Source organism: Otolemur garnettii, unplaced genomic scaffold, assembly GCF_000181295.1.
Source record: "Otolemur garnettii isolate 467f Iridium unplaced genomic scaffold, OtoGar3 scaffold00001, whole genome shotgun sequence".
Lineage (NCBI taxonomy): Eukaryota > Metazoa > Chordata > Mammalia > Primates > Galagidae > Otolemur > Otolemur garnettii.
In genome coordinates, this window is record NW_003852396.1 from 26,456,266 (window position 1) to 26,475,009 (window position 18,744).

General features: G+C 36.9%; 1 protein-coding gene across 1 annotated transcript in view; it reads right to left on the reverse strand.

Annotated features, from left to right (window-relative positions):
• Positions 1–18,744, reverse strand: part of UVRAG (UV radiation resistance associated) — a 322,439-nt gene that overhangs the window by 139,237 nt on the left and 164,458 nt on the right. The window contains exon 8 of the mRNA XM_003780887.2: positions 16,980–17,106. Coding sequence (XP_003780935.1) covers positions 16,980–17,106 — 127 coding nt within the window. The remainder of the gene's footprint in view (positions 1–16,979; positions 17,107–18,744) is intronic.

Here is an 18,744-nt window from a genome sequence, read left to right on the forward strand (position 1 = left end):
TGACAGCCTGAATTATGGCTGTATAAAATTTAACTTCATGAATGTGATTACGGGAATATCCCACATTTTAACTGATACCCTCATGCCCCAATTTCATTATAAGACATTTCCTTAAAGTGTTTGCTTTAGCATTCTTTTTGTGTTTGTGTTTATATGCCTGATTTTTAGAACCTCCATTTCTGTTGTCATAAAATCCTTTTACATCTACCTACTCAGAGAAAATGAGAGCTTCTTATGTTCTTTGACAATTTGGGCCTAATAACAACTCCAGAAGCCCTGAAGCACAGACAGTTTTAGAGTGTTAGATCTTACAGTTTAGTTTCATAAACTATGATCCAATAAGAAAAGGTGCCCTAACCTCTTCTATATTCCTCCTATAGAGAAGAATAGAAAGTTTAATTGACCAAAATACAGAGGTTGGACCTTAACACTAAATCTACCAACCTAAGCAATTTTACCAACATATTTCTAAGCACCTTCTCTTCTCTCTCAACTATGTTACAAAGACCAACAAGTCAGGAACTTGGCCTTCAAAACAGAACAGAACTTAAAGAATGCCATTTATCTTTTTCAGTGCATAATACAATTCCTCTCCAAATCTTTACCTTAATAATTTTATAAGGTTTTTTGTTTTGTTTTTTGTTTTTTTTGAGACAGTCTCACTTTGTCACCCTCGGTAGAGTGCCATGGCATGATAGTTCATAACAACCTCAAACTCCTGGGTTCAAGTGGTCCTCTTGCCTCAGCCTCCCAAGTAGATGGGACTATAGGCACCTATCACAATGTCTGGCTATTTTTCAGAAAAAGGATCTCACTACTGCTTAGGCTAGTCTCAAACTTGTGAGCTCAAGCGATCCGCCTCCCAGAGTGCTAGGATTACAGGTTATCAGGTGTTTTAGTTAACACCCTCACCCCCCACATACTTTCACTAGAAGGAATATAAATTCTTCTACCACTATAAAAATTTGCAATATTACTCTTCATCCTAGATAAACTAGGCTGCCTGAAGTCTAATAGTTGTAGCAAAACCACAAATAGAGATTCAAGGCAGATCTGCAATTTTACAAATATGTGTCTCCCTCCTCAGTCTTAAAGACTGTAGAGTATGTTATTACATAACCAAAAGAAAAAAATCCTTGCAATGTGGCAGAAAGGAAAATTAAATAAAAAAAAAAAAACTAGCTAGGAAATAGGTTAAAATGTTAACAACAGGTAAAGCTGGGTGAAGAGTGTGGGTGTTTTTTTGGTATGCTTCTTATATTCATCTACAATCTGAAATCTGAAATGCTCCAGTGAGCATTTCCTTTGAACATACGCTTGCATTCAAAAATTTCAAATTTTGTAACATTTTGGATTTCAGATTTTCAGATTATGTATACTTAATCCGTAATATTATATCACTTCGTGTAAAATCTAAAAACCAGAAAATAATACACTCCTAATTCTTCCTTTCCTCAGTCTTCAAATTCTTCATACATTTTACTTTATGCATACTAGTAAACCTACAAACATTGTTATTTTTTGTTTTAGAAAGTCAATTATCTTTTAGAGTAATTAAAGGCAAGGAAAAAATGCCTTTACTTCATTTCTTGAAATTTCAATTTCCTTTAACATTTCTTGAAGTACAAGTTGCTGGTAAGGATTCTCTTAGTTTTATCTGGAAAAGCTCTGGTTTATTTATTTATTTATTTATTTTCTGAGACAGTGTCTTGGTCTTATTCAGGCTTGTCTCTGAATTTCTGACCTCAAGCAATCCTCCCACCTAGTCCTCCCAGAATGCTAGGATTACAGTTATAAGCCACTCTCATTTGGCCCTTCATATTCACTTCTAGAAAATATTTTTCCTGGATATACAATTCTGTGTTGTTGCTTTTGTCTTTTAATGTTTTAAAAAATGTCATTTTGGCTTGGTTACGGCACCAGCCACGTGCACCAAGGCTGACGGGTTCGAGTCTGGCAGCTAAACAGCGATGACAACTATAACAACAAATAGTCAGACGTTGTGGCAGGTGCCTGTAGTCCCAGCTGCTTGGGAGGCTGAGGCAAGAGAATCGCTTAAGTCCAAGAGTTGGAGGTTGCTGTGAGCTGGGATGCCATAGCACTCTATCCAAGGTGACATAGTGAAACTTTGTCTCAAAAAAAAAGAAATGTTATTTCATTGTCTTGTGTCTTGCGCGTATGATTTTCATTGAGAAGTTTGCTATAATTCTCATCTTCAATCTTCTATATGAAATGTGTCTTTTTTCTATGGCTAACTTTAAGATTTTCTCTTCATTTCTGTATGATGGTCTGGGTGTATATGTGTGTGATTATGTGTGTTTTAAATTGATCCTATTTGTGGTTCTCTGAGCTATTTAGATTTGTGATTAAATGTCTTTCATTATTTTTGTAAAAGTCTTGGCTGTTATCTCTTCAAGTATTTCTCCTACTCATTTTCTGCCTTTTGTTTTCCTATGATTTCAATTACATGTGTTTTATTAGACCATCTGATATTGTCCCAGTCATATTGTCATGGATGCTCTGTTCTTTCCCCACCTCCACTTTTTTTCTCTTTGTGCTTCAGTTTGGGTAATTTCTAACTGCCCTATTCTCAAGCTCACTAATTCTTTCCTTAGATGTGTCAAGTATACTGATGAGTTTAGTCTTTCAAAGGGATTCTGTATCTGTTATTGTGTTTTTATTTATAGCATAACCATTACACTGTTTCTTACAGTTTTGATCTCTCAGATGAAATTCTCAATTTGTTCATGAATGCAATCCACTTACCAACAAAACCCTGTAGTATATTCATCATAGTTACTTTAAATTCTCTCTCTGAAAGTCCCATCTTATAAGTCACTTACGAATCTTTTTCTGTTTCTCTAGTTAGTATTTTGGGAGTGACACTGGTGGTAGTAATGAGTTTTTGTTTTGTTTCCAAATTTATTTAAGATGCTGAACATCATGTACAGGGCTGCAGAGAATGAAGTGAATAGTATTTATGCCCAGAAAACAGCACACCTCTTCTTTTACCGCTACTTTGGGGATTGAGTAAATCCAATCAGGAAGTGAGGTAAATTAGGGTTTTTGTCGCTGCCATGGTTACCTTGAGTGCACTACATTCTTCAAATTTCTTTAACTTTTCCCCTTTGGAGAGTTCAAGCATGATTTTCCAGAGGCTTTATCTTAGTGGTCCTACACTATCCTAAGATTTAGATATTCCCTGTGAACCTAAGGGGTTTTCATCATGCTCTTGCCTCTCCCCAAGCGGTGCACTACTGCGGCTACCTACTGTGTTTTCTAGTCTGGTTGCTCTGCTGTCTTCGTCCAACCAAGAGTACCTCAGACTGAGGGTAGCAGGGTAGAGCTTTCTAAATGATCCTATCCCTCCCCCCAAGATAGGAGACCTCTAACAGTCCAGGACCAACACGGTTTCCTACTCCCGCTCAGAGGGCAGTGGTTTTACTTCTTTTTTCTTCTTTCAGCCATAACAGGTTTCTACATGTGCCTGGGGATTGCAGGGTTTGCAGGTCTTCCCCCGCAACCCCCGCCCGAGGTTTAATTCTTTAGTTTTTGGAGAAGAAGTTTCATCCTTTCCTTGTAAGGACAGCCAGTTATTCCACTCCTCTAGAATTATACTTCTGATTTCCTGCCCTGGCCTCAATCACATTAGGCTGATCAGTACAGAAAACTGGTACAGGTTTCCTTTGAAGGTGTAAAGATTTATTTACATAAAAGGCTTCTCTCCTCGGTGCCAGCTCAGTATCAATGAGGAGGTCCTGTTGACACTTAGGCTTTCCTTCGGGATATATGTGCTGGCAGAAGGTTTACCTTCACTGTAAATTATTCCAACTGTCAAAGAGAACATTACTTTGGGATTTTTGCTTTAGAGTATTTCACTCCTGAGCAGAGCTGCCTTTCATGTTTCCTCTGGGTTGCCTATAAAAGTCCATAGTCACTTTAGGCTCTGCGTTGCCTTGCCACCATGAGACTTAACCAGGTCAAGAATCCATTATATTTAGAAAGTCGCTATAGCCAATCTTACAGGGAGTTTAACTCCAGATACACAGAGAAATGAGAATGGGCCAGTAGACACACCTATCCTGATTATTGCTTTAGTTAGTTCATAATCTCTATACTTAGAAATTCCAGGCTTGAAGCCTCGGAGCGCTTCTCTACAAGGAACCCCCACTTGCAGCCTTTTCCATCTGTGGTGTAGCCTGGGATTTTCTCTGCTCTAATTTATTTACCCAAACAGTATTATCTACTTCATATCAGAACTGTATCAAAACCTGCAATTGCATGCTGTTTTATTTCCATCACCACCAAGAATTTATTCTTTACACACACACGCGTGCGCACGCACGCACACACACACACCTATCATCAGGAGAGAGGGAAAGCAAATGCATGTGCTTGGTTTATCATTTGCTAAAACAGCTTTCTGAAATATTTAGCCCTGTCCAGACATATACCAATGTTCCATTCTGTTAAATAAAATAGCTCCTATGTTCAGCAGAACACAAGTCAGGTACCATAATTTTAACAATCAGAGTCAGTGTTGGCTCCTATAAATCGAATAACTAAAGAGTATGAATCTTGCTTCCATCGACAAAATAAAACGCAGACACTTTAGGCGCTCTCTCACCAGAGAGTTTGGTCTCAGACTGGCCAATGGCCAGTTCCTGTCAAAATTATAGTTAAAACCAATAAACTGTCATTCTTCTGGGTTTTCTCCATCAAATCAGATGACCAAAATGCAATATATTTGAAGCACTTGAGCTTCCCTCCCTGTAGAAATGCCATTTCTGTACTATGATTTATGACACTGCCTTTCTCAAGGGTTAATAGATAACTCTTGTCATAACTTTTGCAAAATTGCAAATGACTTTATTTCATTATGATATTTAATATCTTGCACATAAGAAACTGCAGGCTTAATTCCTCTCAGAATTTAGTGCTAAGAGAATTCTGCCCCCTCCCCAAAAGAACAGAGAGACTTTCTCTTAAAAGGCAATGTGAAAGAAATTATACTTTTTCTATACAGCTGGCTCGACTGCTGAGAGCAGAACTAATTCTAGTATTAAGAACAACAGGCAGATCCTGGGGGAGACAGTGCACTATATTTGGAAAGCCTTTGGACTTGGGGATCATAAAGATCTGGGTTGAAATTCTACCTGTGCTACTTTCAAGACTCTAGACTGGAACTAAAGTTTCAACTTCTCTGAGCTTCATTATCCTCATCGATAAAATGAGAATAATTTCACTTTTGTTCAGTATTTACATTCTTGTGCCCGCCCCCCATGAAGTTCCAAGTGAGTAGAAAAAAGTCACATATCGTAACTGCTGATTGCTTTGACTTTAATACCCACAAAGCAAAAATAGGTATACTGTCCAGTAATCCTACTATAATTCACTAGTTTGCTGTCTTACAGGTGACTATTCCACACATTCTCTACAATCCTCAAACTCTCCCATAACTTCAATAATTGAATAATGATCTCACATCACACTATCCTGAAATAATAGGATTCCTTCATAGTCCAACCTACCACTAATAATGTAAAGTCCCCTGCCCCTGTGTCCTTTTCTCAGCATTCTCTTCCTATTCAATAGATAAGGCAGATACTCTGATTTCCTTCTCATTCTAATCCTATCTCATGCTACCCTAAACATGTTATTTTCCAGCTATAGTGCTTGTTTTTATTCCACAGGTCAAGCCCTTCCTACATTCAGGCCTTTTCATTTACTGGTCCTTCTGCTGGACCCCAGCTTTTCTATCTCAAAAGACTGACTCCTTAAGCAAACATTTTTCTGAGCCATTTCTGTAAAAATGGTTTCCCATAGTTATCTTCTATCAACACAGCTTGTTTCTAGTACTTGTCAGAATTTGCCATTACCTAGTTTATTTGTTGGTTTCCTGTTAACTGTCTCACCCACAAGGTAAATATCCAAAATTGGACATCTTAGCTTGGTGCAGTGGCTCATACCTGTAATCTCAACACTTTGGGAGTTTCAAGACCAGCCTAGGCAACAGAGGTGAGAGCCTGTCTCTATAAAAAAAAAAAAAGGTGGGTGTGGTGGCGTGTGCTTATAGGTCCAGCTACTCAGGAGGCTGAGGCAGGAGGATCATTGGAGCCCTAGGAGTTCAAGGCTATAGTGAGCTATGATCATACCACAGCACTCCAGTCTGGGTGATAGAGTAAGACTTTGTCTCAAAATAATAAATAAGTAAAAGCTGGAAATCTTAATTCTTCTCTTTTATTTATTCACCCCATACCTGCTTCTCTTTTAGTACTTGTCTTGTCAAATGATTCGACTATCCATCTAGCTGTTCAAACCAGAAATTAGAAGCTACCCTAACCTATCTCTCTTCCTCTCTTCTCTAATCCAGTAAACTATTAACAATAGTATCTATTATATATGAGGTCAGACAATGAAGTGTGCAAACTTATCCTAGAAAAAGTGCTATATACCTCATGTTGAATATCACTATGGTCACCTGAGAATTACTCCCCTTGGGAAGGTATGCACCAACACCAGCGCTTATTCACCCTTCAAAACAATTTTTGAACTCTTTTTCTGGAATGCCATCAGAGCTGTAGTGATATGAAAGTCTGATAATTAAGTTCATGAACTCCTCCTAGAGAACATGCTTTCTGTTTCTTTCCTTTATATTTCCAATCTGTTTTGATTTAAATTGCATATTGCTTAGATTACTGTAATGACTTCCTGAGTGTCCTCTACCCTCAACAGTGCAAACATAACTTTCTAAAATATAACATCTAATCTGCACTCTGCATATTTATCAACTCAGTCCTATCTCCCTTTTGTCTCTGAGAAATTTGCATGTTATTTCAATGCACCTCCAAATCTTTCAGTATAAAAGTAATTTACTTTTCTAGCCTCTCCAATGGACACTTACTCAAATACAATCTTAGTTGAAGAAACTGCCTTCCTTTCCTAGAATGATGTAAAGTCCCCTAACCTTACTTCCATGCCTCTTTATAAATGCCCACTTGGCCTGGAAGGTCTCACTTTCTTCACTTAGCAAACTAGTGCATATTCTTCTCCATTCAGTGTGTCACTTCCTTTGCCTGTTAGTGTGACTTTCAGATGTTTATCTCCTGTGTTCCTATAACACCCTCTATATATTTTTGTCACATACTTATCACACCTGTGATTATGATTCTAACATCTCAGACAGTATCTGGCTCATTGTAAATGTTCCATAAATGATGAATAAAGGCGCACATACAGAAAAACAAATATCAGTGCTCTGCCCACTTACTTTACTTGCTATAATTATCTTTTTACTTCTATGTTGAAGCATCTAATTGCAAATATATGTTTTGCAAAAGCCACTTCCCAAAAGCCACTTGGGGAGTTGAGAAAATATATGTGACAAACCAAAACCTATTTCTACGTATCTATACCTTTCACTGCAAAAGGCGGAGATTAAAATATGACAGCCTGCCTTTTCTAAAAGTCCAAATAAGATATCACTGGACCCAATCTTCACAATTAAATCGAAATTGAAATAAAATTATAAGTTTACTTAGGACTCACATTTGTACCACTGTGTCCCTGCTCCTGGCCGCAAGGTGTCTTTTACCGCAATTGGCATAAATTCTCAGGGTTTCAGGATTTATGTTCTCACGTCAGGAGATTTTTAAAGTCAGATATTAATAATTTTGAAGGAATTCAAAAAGTATTTCTCATGTTGATAATAACTTTTTATATGCTGAAATTACCAAGAGTAATTTCTGTCCGCACATTTGAACAATGAAATCAGACCTATTATGACCTCTACTACACTCTACGTCACCAAAAGAATGTGTTTGTTTTGTGGTTGCTCACCAAGGGAAATTTTTTAAAAACCTAAGTAAAACAGAAGAGTTTAAATTGTTAGGGGATTTTAATAGGTTATTTCCAGTGTTAAACAGATGACAGCTATAGGTACACTTACTTGGGTTGGAGAATTCTTTTTTCATCTTTTATAAAAGGCTGGGAAATAAATCATTGGCATTAGATTTTGAATCATAAAGAGATTCATAAAAAAGGTGAACCGACAGATCCCCATCCTGTCTGTCAATCCTACCCTTCTGAGATAAACAGCATCTTCAAACTGGAAGAAGCCATGACTGTAATTTAGAATTTTTTTGTTTTGTTTTATGAGGAGAAAGTAAGCCAAAAAAGGTTGAATGACTTATTTAAGGACAAACTGAGAAAATGGCACATCTTTAATCCACATCTCTTAATTAATTTAAGGTGCTACCAAATCAAAGCAATTTGAGGGGGATATTTTTACTACAACTATCCTATAATAAAAACGAATTTAGCAAAGTTCTCTAGCTAATGTTTCAAAGGATAAATGGAAAAACAGCAAACTGTCAGCTTACTTGTTGAATAGTTAGTTACCAGAGAAAGCAGTAATGATATTTTTCTTAGTTGAAACACGACAGATGTTGGAGGAAGAGAGACCTAGCTTTGAATTCAATCTGCACTTGCGACCTTGGGAAGTGTCTCTGAGCCCTAGTTTTCCTTTTAGAAAAGAGAGTAAAATTTATCTCTTAGGACTATTTTAAGAATCAAATGATATGCAGTAACTGAAATATCTGGCATGTTACAGGATTTTAATAAAAATTACCTGCTTCATAGGATTAATGTGGGGTTCCAATGAATGCATTTTACAAGGTTTTAGGTAATATGGAATAGTGAGAAAAGCACAGAACTTGGAGTTGAAGGTCTGGGTCCACATCTCAACTTTACTCCTAATTGACTGTGAGTTCCCAGCCAAGTCATTCACCTTCCCAGTACCTCGTATGTAAAATAAAGAAAACAACATCTGCCCTACTTAGCTTTCAAGGATGCTTTAAGGATCAAATATGATAATCTTTGTACAAGCACTTTCTAACTATAAAGTAATACATTTATGGTCATTCTTACTATCAAGAAACTAATTGCATTAAAAAGTAGCTTCTTCCTGCAAAGACTTTTTGTAAAGGAACTTTGCTGTTACAAAGTTAACCCCACTTCCCAGGCACCACAGTATTCTTAGATTTTTAATAACATCTATTAAAAAACCTAGATTCTACTGAACAAATCTCCCTAAAATCAATGTTTCATCCATTTTTTTTGAACAAAATTTCCAGCAAACTAACTTTGATAGTGTTGCTTCGCAAAGAGACCCAGTAAAACAACATGGAATTATTAATGGGAAGGTAACTTGTAAACACCATAAGTTGAACTACTACTATCTTCCAGAAATTAGAATACATTACTAACCATTAAAACTGAAAAGATCAGCTCATGACTCAGCTGGAAGTTGCTGCAGACCAGAAGTTGAGAGCCACTGCCTTTAAGGTATAAAAAGGGAAAACTTATGTTATAATGAGGACCCTGGAATTATGTGGCCACTCACCAAGTCAGGAGCATGGATATAAAATATCTTTTTTGGGAGGATATGTGGAGGGAGGGTAATTGGTGGGACCACACTTAGGGTACATCTTACAAGGGTATGTGTGAAATTTACTAAGTGTAAAATATAAATGTCTTAACACAATAACTAAGAAAATGCCATGAAGGCTATGTTAACCGGTTTGATGAAAATATTTCAAATTGTATATAAAATCAGCACATTGTACCCCATGATTGCATTAATGTATACAGCTATAATTTAATAAAAAAAAAAGAAAGAAATTATCTTTTTGCTGTTCAAATCATTCTGTTGCAATAAATTTTCACAAAGAAAAACATAGGCACCTGGTTTCTTTCAAATGTTTACACAAACTAATTCCTAAACTACTATTATGAGCAGCTACCTTTACTGAAAGGTGTATAAAAAGATATAGAAGTTAAGTAAATTCCTTTACAGTCATTCAAAAGAATCAGTAACAAAATCAACATTAAATAGCATAGATTACTGGCTGGTCTGAGGGTAGTGAGTTGTCTCAAAGGATTGTTCACAATCAATCATAGAGAACTCCTTGTTCTCTCTCCCCACTTTAACACATAATTAGTCTTTTTTTAAAAAAAGCATAGATTACCAACTTTATACTCTAATTGAGCCTATGGGCTCAGAACCAAGTACCTAAGTACTAAAGTCATAATACATAAGAAATTATAATATTCATATTAGCAAATCATTCCACTACTGCTTAGCAAACACAGTAAAGTAAAACTGAAAATGCAAGTGACAAATACATTTTCTCCCTCATGTGGCTCAGGTATTTCTAAGGTTATTTTACCTTGGCTCAAGAGTCACTCAATACTACAGCACATTCATGTAACCATACAAGAATAATGTTCAACATAAATGTACAAGAGAATATGTTTAGAAAGTATATATAAGAACTAATATGTCTCTACTTAGCACAACCCCTATGAAAAACAGGGGTCTCCAGAAAGTCAATTAGGATCTACCTGTGAATAAATTTAATTATGTGTATTTAGCCATCTTCTCATTCCCATTCTCCAAAGCTGATCACCACAGTCTACAAAGATTCCCAAAGGAGATAAGAGGGATGCCAACAGAAGCACTCTTTGTCCTACTTAAGGACCAGAGTGTCAACACTGGATCCCAATCCTCTAATAATTCTAACAGTTCAAAGGAATACAAAATAATTCTCACCTCAAAACCATATATAAAAGTGGGGGGAAAAAAGCTCCTAAAGTACATTGTTAAAAATCAACACTTTGGATCATTAAAGGCAAATAAGGATTAAAAACTTGAATATTACTATTTTTCTCTATGTAACAAGAAAGAGACAAGAATATGCAACTGACTTTACTGTTAGAATTAGAACACTAGAACAGACATCTATAACATTCTATAACCTTCCTTTACAGCAGTCAGGCAACAATAACTTTGAACACAGGCTCTGTCATAACTTGCTAAGTAGCTTTGGACAAATCTTCCTGATCTTTGAAATGGATAATAATATGTAATAACTTTAATATTAGGAGGATAATAAAAATTTTTAACTCATAGGACTATTAGTAAAGATTAAATGAGGTCAAGAATAGGAAAGATTGGCTCGGTGTCTGTAGCTCAGCAACTAGCGTGCCAGCCACATACACTGGAGCTGGCAGGTTCGAATCCAGCCCAGGCCTGCCAAACAGCAATGACAACTACAGGCAAAAAATAGCCGGGCGTTGTGGCAGGTGCCTGTAGTCTCAGCTACTTGGGAGGGTGAGGCAAGAGAATCACTAAAGCTCAAGAGTTCGAGATTGCTGTGAGCTATGACGCCACAGCACTCTACCCAGGGCAACAGCTTGAGACTCTGTCTCCAAAAAAAAAAGAATAGAAAAGATATGATATTACCTGGCACTGTTATTCTCTGTTAGAGCAATTCATATAAGCTTGTTTTTTTAATAAAGTATAAATACAAGCTTGTATTCTATAAATATGAGCAATCATTATACCTCAGTCTTTTAAATAGAATAGAATCAATATTTAGAGGTTTACTTGCTTTTGTTCTGATCACAGACATTTTGGGACTTCCTTCTGTCATAACAGGCAAAAATGCAACCAGCAACATACTTGAACTACATTACCCTATCTTTATACCATATTGTAGAATAACATATATTCTATGAGGTTTACCCATCACACTACTCATAAAAGGGTAGTGTTATACAGTGATTGAGAGTTTGGGAATGAACAGAAAGATTTTAATACCAACATTGCCTCTCATGAGCTACATGAATTTATATTATTTATTTATTTATTTTTGATTGAGACAAAGTCTCACTATATCACCCTCGGTAGAGCACCGTGGCATCACAGCTCACATCAACCTCCAACTCTTGGATTTAAGCAATTTTCTTGCCTTAGCCTCCCAACTAGCTGGGACTACAGGCACCCACCACAACAGCTGGCTTTTTTTTTTGTAGAGACGGGGGTCTCACTCTGTCTCAGGCTGGTCTCCAACCTTTGAGCTCAGGGCAATCCACCCACTTCGGCCTCCTAGAGGGCTAGGATTACAAGTGTGAGCCACCACACCCGGCCGAAGTAAGTTATTTAACTTCTCTGACCCGACCTAGAGTTTTCTCAACTGTAAAGGTTAAAAAATAATAGCATGTCCATAAAGTAGAAGGGAAGAGGAGAGGGGTGGGGGAAGAGGGGATATGGGAGAAGGGAGGGCATTTGGGGAGACCTCACCTAATGTGCATGATGCAATGGTACATTTCAAAACTATTAAGAAATGAGTATAATTGTGATGGATGTGTTACTTGGTTCAATGTAAACATTTCACCTTATATATTGAAGCAGTACCCTGAATCCCATAAATGCATCAATGTACAAAGTTATGACTTAATAAAAAATAATTAATAAAAAAATAATAATAGCATATATCTCATAAAGTTAGTGTGGTGATTAAATAACATCACATCTTTTACAGTGATAAGCATTGTACTTAGAACAGGATAGCTATTATTACTCCTCTGCTTTTTGAAAAAGGGCAAAATACCCTAAACTTTGTAAAACCTTGTATTGTTTTCGTTTTGAAAATTGATGATCTTGAAAAAGATTAAGATATGCAAAACTACATGCTACAGGTAGCAGGCTACGTGAGTACAGGAAAAGTTAATGGTACTTCGAAAGCATCATATGAAATGTATATTTCCACAGACGATGAAATCTTTGGAAGCAGGTCTTGTATGTACACAATTACTGTCTGCTTACTTGGAGTCACTCTAATACTTGATGAGAATGAACTTTATTCACAATATCTTATGATTTTAAGTGCCAACATTCCATCATTCTCTCTTTTACATAATATGAAAGCTGTAGTGGAATGCAGATAATTTCTCATTGCCAAACAATACATTTTTTCTCTGTAGTACTTCTCATAAGAATATCACTTTTCCCAAGGGAATGGTAAAGTAGGAGTTAGAGAAGTCTTTCTTTAGCAATAATGCCTGTGACATGACATTGGTAACTGTGATTATGATTCACTCACTCAACAAATATTTATTCAATATTTAATATATCTAGATACTATACTAGATATGTAACACAGCATCTGGGCAGTGCCTGCCCACAGTCTGTCTAGAGGACAAGATAGACTAACAACCACAGCATTATAATGGAAGAATACAGGAAGCTATAGAAACACACAGTAGTACATCTAACTTGACAGGCAAAGGTGGGAGGAAAAGGAGAAGGGAGCCGGTGAAGGTTTCCTGGAGAAAGCAACATTTAACCCAAAGCTTTTACTGTGTGGCTGAAGAATTCTGATTGAGGTGAATCACAGGAGGACTCTGTAAGTCATTTTGAGTTAAGACGTGATTTTAAATGGCACAGGAACCTAGGAAAGCATGATATAGGAATAAAACAGTGTTTGTCTTATTTCTGTAAGATCCTTTCATTTTTCAACTCATTTGATCATCATATCATATACATCTTTGTTATACAAAGTGTCCACAGACAAGCAACATGAGCAGAATGTGGGAGCCTATTAAAACTCAGTTATCGGCTCGGCGCCTATGGCTCAAGCGGCTAAGGCGCCAGCCACATACACCTAAGGTGGCAGGTTCGAATCCAGCCCGGACCTGCCAAACAACAATGATGGCTGCAACCAAAAAATGGCCAGGCGTTGTGGCGGGCGCCTGTAATCCCAGCTACTTGGGAGGCTGAGGCAGGAGACTCGCTTGAGCCCAGGAGTTGGAGGTTGCTGTGAGCAGTGAAGCCAGGGCACTCTACCCAAGGGCTCAGCTTGAGGCTCTGTCTCAAAAAAAAAAACAACTCAGTTATAGTTGTAAGTATTAATTTTAACCACACTGTAGAGATGAAGTTAAGTAACTGGGCAAGGTTACATAGCTGGAAAACAATAAAGCCAGGCTCAAACCAAAAAATTCTGAATTAATGTTCTTTTTTTTTTTTAAAAGAGACAGAGTCTCACTTTGTCACCCTCGGTAGAGTACTGTCGCATCACAGCTCACAGCAACCTCTAACTCTAGGGCTTAGGTGATTGATTCTCTTGTCTCAGCCTCTGAAGTAGCTAGGACTACAGGCGCCTGCCACAACGCCCGGCTATTTTTTGTTGTGGTGTGGCTGGGGCCAGGTTCAAACTCACCATCCTTGGTATATGGGGTCAGTGCCCTACTCACTGAGCCAAGGTGCTTCCCTGAATTAATGTTCTGAATTAACATTCTGCTAATGGGTATTCATTTATTTTAGTAGGAGACATCATAACGTGATAAAAATTTATATTATTTTCTATTTAAAATTTTTCTTATAGAGATCGGGTCTCACTATGCTGCCCAGTGCTGGCCTTGAATTTCTGCTTTGAGCAATATTCCTGCCTCAGCCTCCTAAAGTGCTGGGATTATAGGTGTGGGCCACTAAGCTCAGCCAACATAAGAAAATTAAAACAGTCAGATAATGGGAAAATAATAGAAAAACAGATCAAAGGAATAGAACAGAGGGTCTTTAATAGATTTATATATCATTTGATTTTTAAGACAAGTGAAAGTACAGTGCAATGGAGAAAGGATGGTCTTCAATAAATGGTGGCAGGCCAACTTACCATTCTACATGAAAAAAATAAAATCTTGACTTTACATGAAACACAAAACTCAATTCCAGAATTACTGATACAAATGTAAAAAGTAAAATAGTAAAAGAAATATATCAGAACATCTTTAAGATACTAAAACAAAAAGCCTCAAATACAGAATGAACTTCTGTTCACTTAAAGGTATCTTTAAAGAATGAACCCCACAAGTCACAGAACAGGAGAATATATTTTTAATATATATCCCAAGTAAAAGAAATCTTACCCTCCCCATTTTTTTTGTTGTTGTTGTTCACAGGAGGTTTATTCATCTTGGGTATACAAAATGAAAACAACCCAAGTATGTATGATCAACAGGTGGGTGCATAAAGAAATCATAATATATTTTATACAATAGAATACTGTATGGCAACAACAAAGACAAATGAATAATTGACACATTCAACAACATGGATAAATCTTTTAAAAAAAATTATGTTGAGTGAAAAAAGGCAGATCCAAAGGACAACTTTTAAAAAAAATGAATCCATTATACAAAGTTCAAGAACAGGCAAAAATAATCTGTGGTGATAAAAGTTAGAATAAAGGTACATATGGGAAGATGTTGAATGGGAAAGAAAGGGCTGAAGGGAATCTGTGAGGAGATGAAATGCTCTATATACCGATTTAGGGTAGGGCTAATAGATGTACTTATACATAAACTTTTATTGAGGTATACATTTTAAATATGTACAACTTCTGTATCAAAATAATTTTTTTTTAATGGGCAAAAGACTTCAACAGGTACTTTGCAAAAGAGATGAATCTCAATCAGCAAGAAACATGGTGCAAAAAAGAGTGGTCAACTTCATTAGTCACCAGAAAAATAAAAACTGAACTGCAAGGGGAGACTAGAACATACCCCACAGAAAGGCTCAAATAAAAAAGATAAAATACCAAATGCTGATAAGGATGCAGGAGAAGAACACTACTGAATACAGAGGGGTACACTGGCAAAACCGTTCAGGAAAAATTTTGGACACAATCTACTAAAGCTGAAGATATGTACACCGACTATGTCATTCTACTCCTAGGTGTCTATCCAACTGAAAGCTACATAGAAATCTTCAATAAGACACATACTAGAACATTCGCAAAGCATTAACTATGATAGCCCCAAACTGGAAATTATTGAAACCAATAGTAAATAATTTATATTCAAATAATGGAATACTATTTGGCATTAAGAATAAACAAATGACAACTTAAACAAAGGTATGGATGACTCTTACATATGGATTACTCAAACATAATGTTGAAAAAAAGACAGCGCTCAAAATATACAAATAAGACTCTATTTCTATAAATTTGGCAAAATCAATCTTTGGCTTAATAAATCAAGGTAATGGTTAGTGTGCCTGGAGAAGAGGTGAATGGAAGGAGACTGAAGAAGAGTCTGAGGTTCTGAAGCCCTGCTTCTTGACTGATTCTGTTTATATGTGTGTGTGTTCACTCTGAAAATTCAGGCTGTACCTGTACAGATTATCCTCAAACTATCATGGGACCACATCCTAATAAACTCACCATAAATTGAAAATATCATTTAGTAGAAAATGCATTTAATAGACCTATCTTCACAGTTTAGCCTACCCTACCTTAAAGGTGTTCAGAACACTTATATTAACCTATATTTAGGCAAAATCATGTAACACAAAGCTATCTATCTATCTATCTTTGAGAGACAAGAGTTTCACTCTGCTACCGCAGCTAGAGTGCAGTAGCATCATCCTAGCTTACTGCAATCTCCTGCCTCAGTCTCCAGAGTAGCTGGGACTACAAGTATGCACCACCTCACCTGGCTAACTTTTTATTTTTTGGGCAGAGACAGGGCCTTGCTTGTGCTTAGGCTGGTCTCGAACTCCTGGCCTCAAGCAATCCTCCCGCCTCAGCCTCACAGTGAAGTATGATTTCTGTACTTTTGCACATTGTAAAGTTGAAACATTTTACATCAAGCCATCCTAAGTCAGGAACATCTGTATATGGATTTGTATATTTGTACATATGTACTGACTTCAAAATATTTCAAAAAAATTCTTTTTAATTAAAGAAAATTCTATCGGCATACAGTCATGTACCACATATGACAATGGTCATATAAGACCATAGTACCATATTTTTACTGTACCTTTTCTATGCTTAGATATGTTCCAACTGCCTGGCGTATTCAGTATAGTAACATGATATCCAGTTCCGTAGCCTAGGAGAGGTAGGCTATCCCTCATAGAGTAGGTATTTAGGAGGCTGTGTCACCTAGGTTTGTGAAAGTACACTCTGATATATGCATGATAAGATCACCTAACAACACATTTCTCAGCACATATCCCTGTTATTAAATGACTTTTATGCAAAAAAGACTAATGGAGCTTGTGAAGAAGAAGTAGAAATGAAAACTACTGAACATGGAGATTAGGTTGTTCGTATGTTGTTTCTACTCACCTTTGTCCTGTAATGCAATTTGTTGCTTATGCAGTAATGCCGCCTCCCGTCCCAAAGCTTTCTTCTGTCTTTCTAGTTCATTTTGAAGCACCAAAATTTTTAATTGCAGGCATTCACTTTCCTTTTTCTAAATAAATAAAAACACAGGTAAATCTATAAATATAAAAGTCATTACTTTGAATAATTATACATTCACAATGTTTCAAAAGAAATAATGCTTTAAAGCTCTTTAATACTCATCAAACCGATGGATCTCTTGAATAATTTAATTATCAGCTACCACTATTTTAGTAGAAGGAATATAGAAATAAGCAAGGAATAAGAGTAGAAATAAGTCTTAAGTCTGAGGACCTAACAGACACTATACAAAATATCTCAGACCCCTTCACCGGCATCATAATACAAAAAAAAAATTTTTAAATTAATAAAAAATAAATGGAGGCTGGGCACAGTGGCTCATGCCTGTTATGCTATTGCTCTGAGAGGCTGACGAAGAATTTCTTGAGGTCAAGAGTTTGAGAACAGCTTGAGCAAGAGTGACACCCCCATCTCTACCAAAAAATAGAAAAAAATTAGCCTGGTGCAATAGTGTGTGCCTATAGTCCCAGCTACTCAGGAGGCTGAGGCAGGAGGCCTGCTTGAGTCCAGGAGTTAGAGGCTGCAGTGAACTATGATGATGCCACTGTGCTCTACCTAGGGCAGTGATCTTCAATTGGCTGGTGCGCTGTGAGAGGATCTTAGGTGTGTCAAAGCACAGTAAATATAGTCTTTTTTTCTTTTTTTTTTTCCTGTTTTTGGAGATAAGAGTCTCCCTTTGTTGCCCTGGGTAGAGTGCCATGGCATCACAGCTTACAGCAACTTCAAATTATTGGGCTTCAGTGATCCTCTTGCCTCAGTTTTTCATTTTTTAGTAGAGATGGGTTCTCACTCTTGCTCAGGCTGGTCTCGAACTAATGAGCTCAAGAGATCCACCTGCCTTGACCTCCCAGAGAGCTAGGATTATAGGCATGAGCCACCATGCCCAGCCTTTTACTCTTTTTTGATCAAAATAATTTAAATGTGCCATAGAGATTAAAAAAAAAAAAGGTTGAGAGAGCTAGGATTATAGGCATGAGCCACCATGCCCAGCCTTTTACTCTTTTTTGATCAAAATAATTTAAATGTGCCATAGAGATAAAAAAAAAAAGGTTGACCTGGGGCAACAGAGTGAGATTCTGTCCATATAAAAACCTGAACACAAATGTTCGTAGTGACATAATTCATAATAACTGATAAATGAATAAATAAAACATGGTATATCAAATATTATTTGTAGTAAAATGAATTTAAGTATGGATACATGCTACAATATGGACGAACCTTGAAAACATTATGCTAAGTGAAAGAAGCCATTTTATATAGGCCACACAATATATATCTCCATTTACATGAAATGTCTAGGATAAGTAAATCCATATCAGCAAAAAGTAGATTTCTACCCTTACCCAGCTAAACCAAGGTTCTCTAATACACTGCCCATTTCAGAGAAAGCCAAGTAGGGCTAGGGTGCCAACCCATACACCGGAGATGGCAGATTCAAATCCAGCCTGGGCCTGCCAAACAACAATGACAACTATAACCAAAAAATAGCCAGGTGTTGTGGCAGGTGTCTGTAGTCTCAGCTACTTGGGAGGCTGAAGCAAGAGAATTACTTAAGCCCAAGAGTTTGAGGTTGCTGTGAGCTGTGATGCCACAGCACTCTATCAGGGCAACATAATGAGACTCT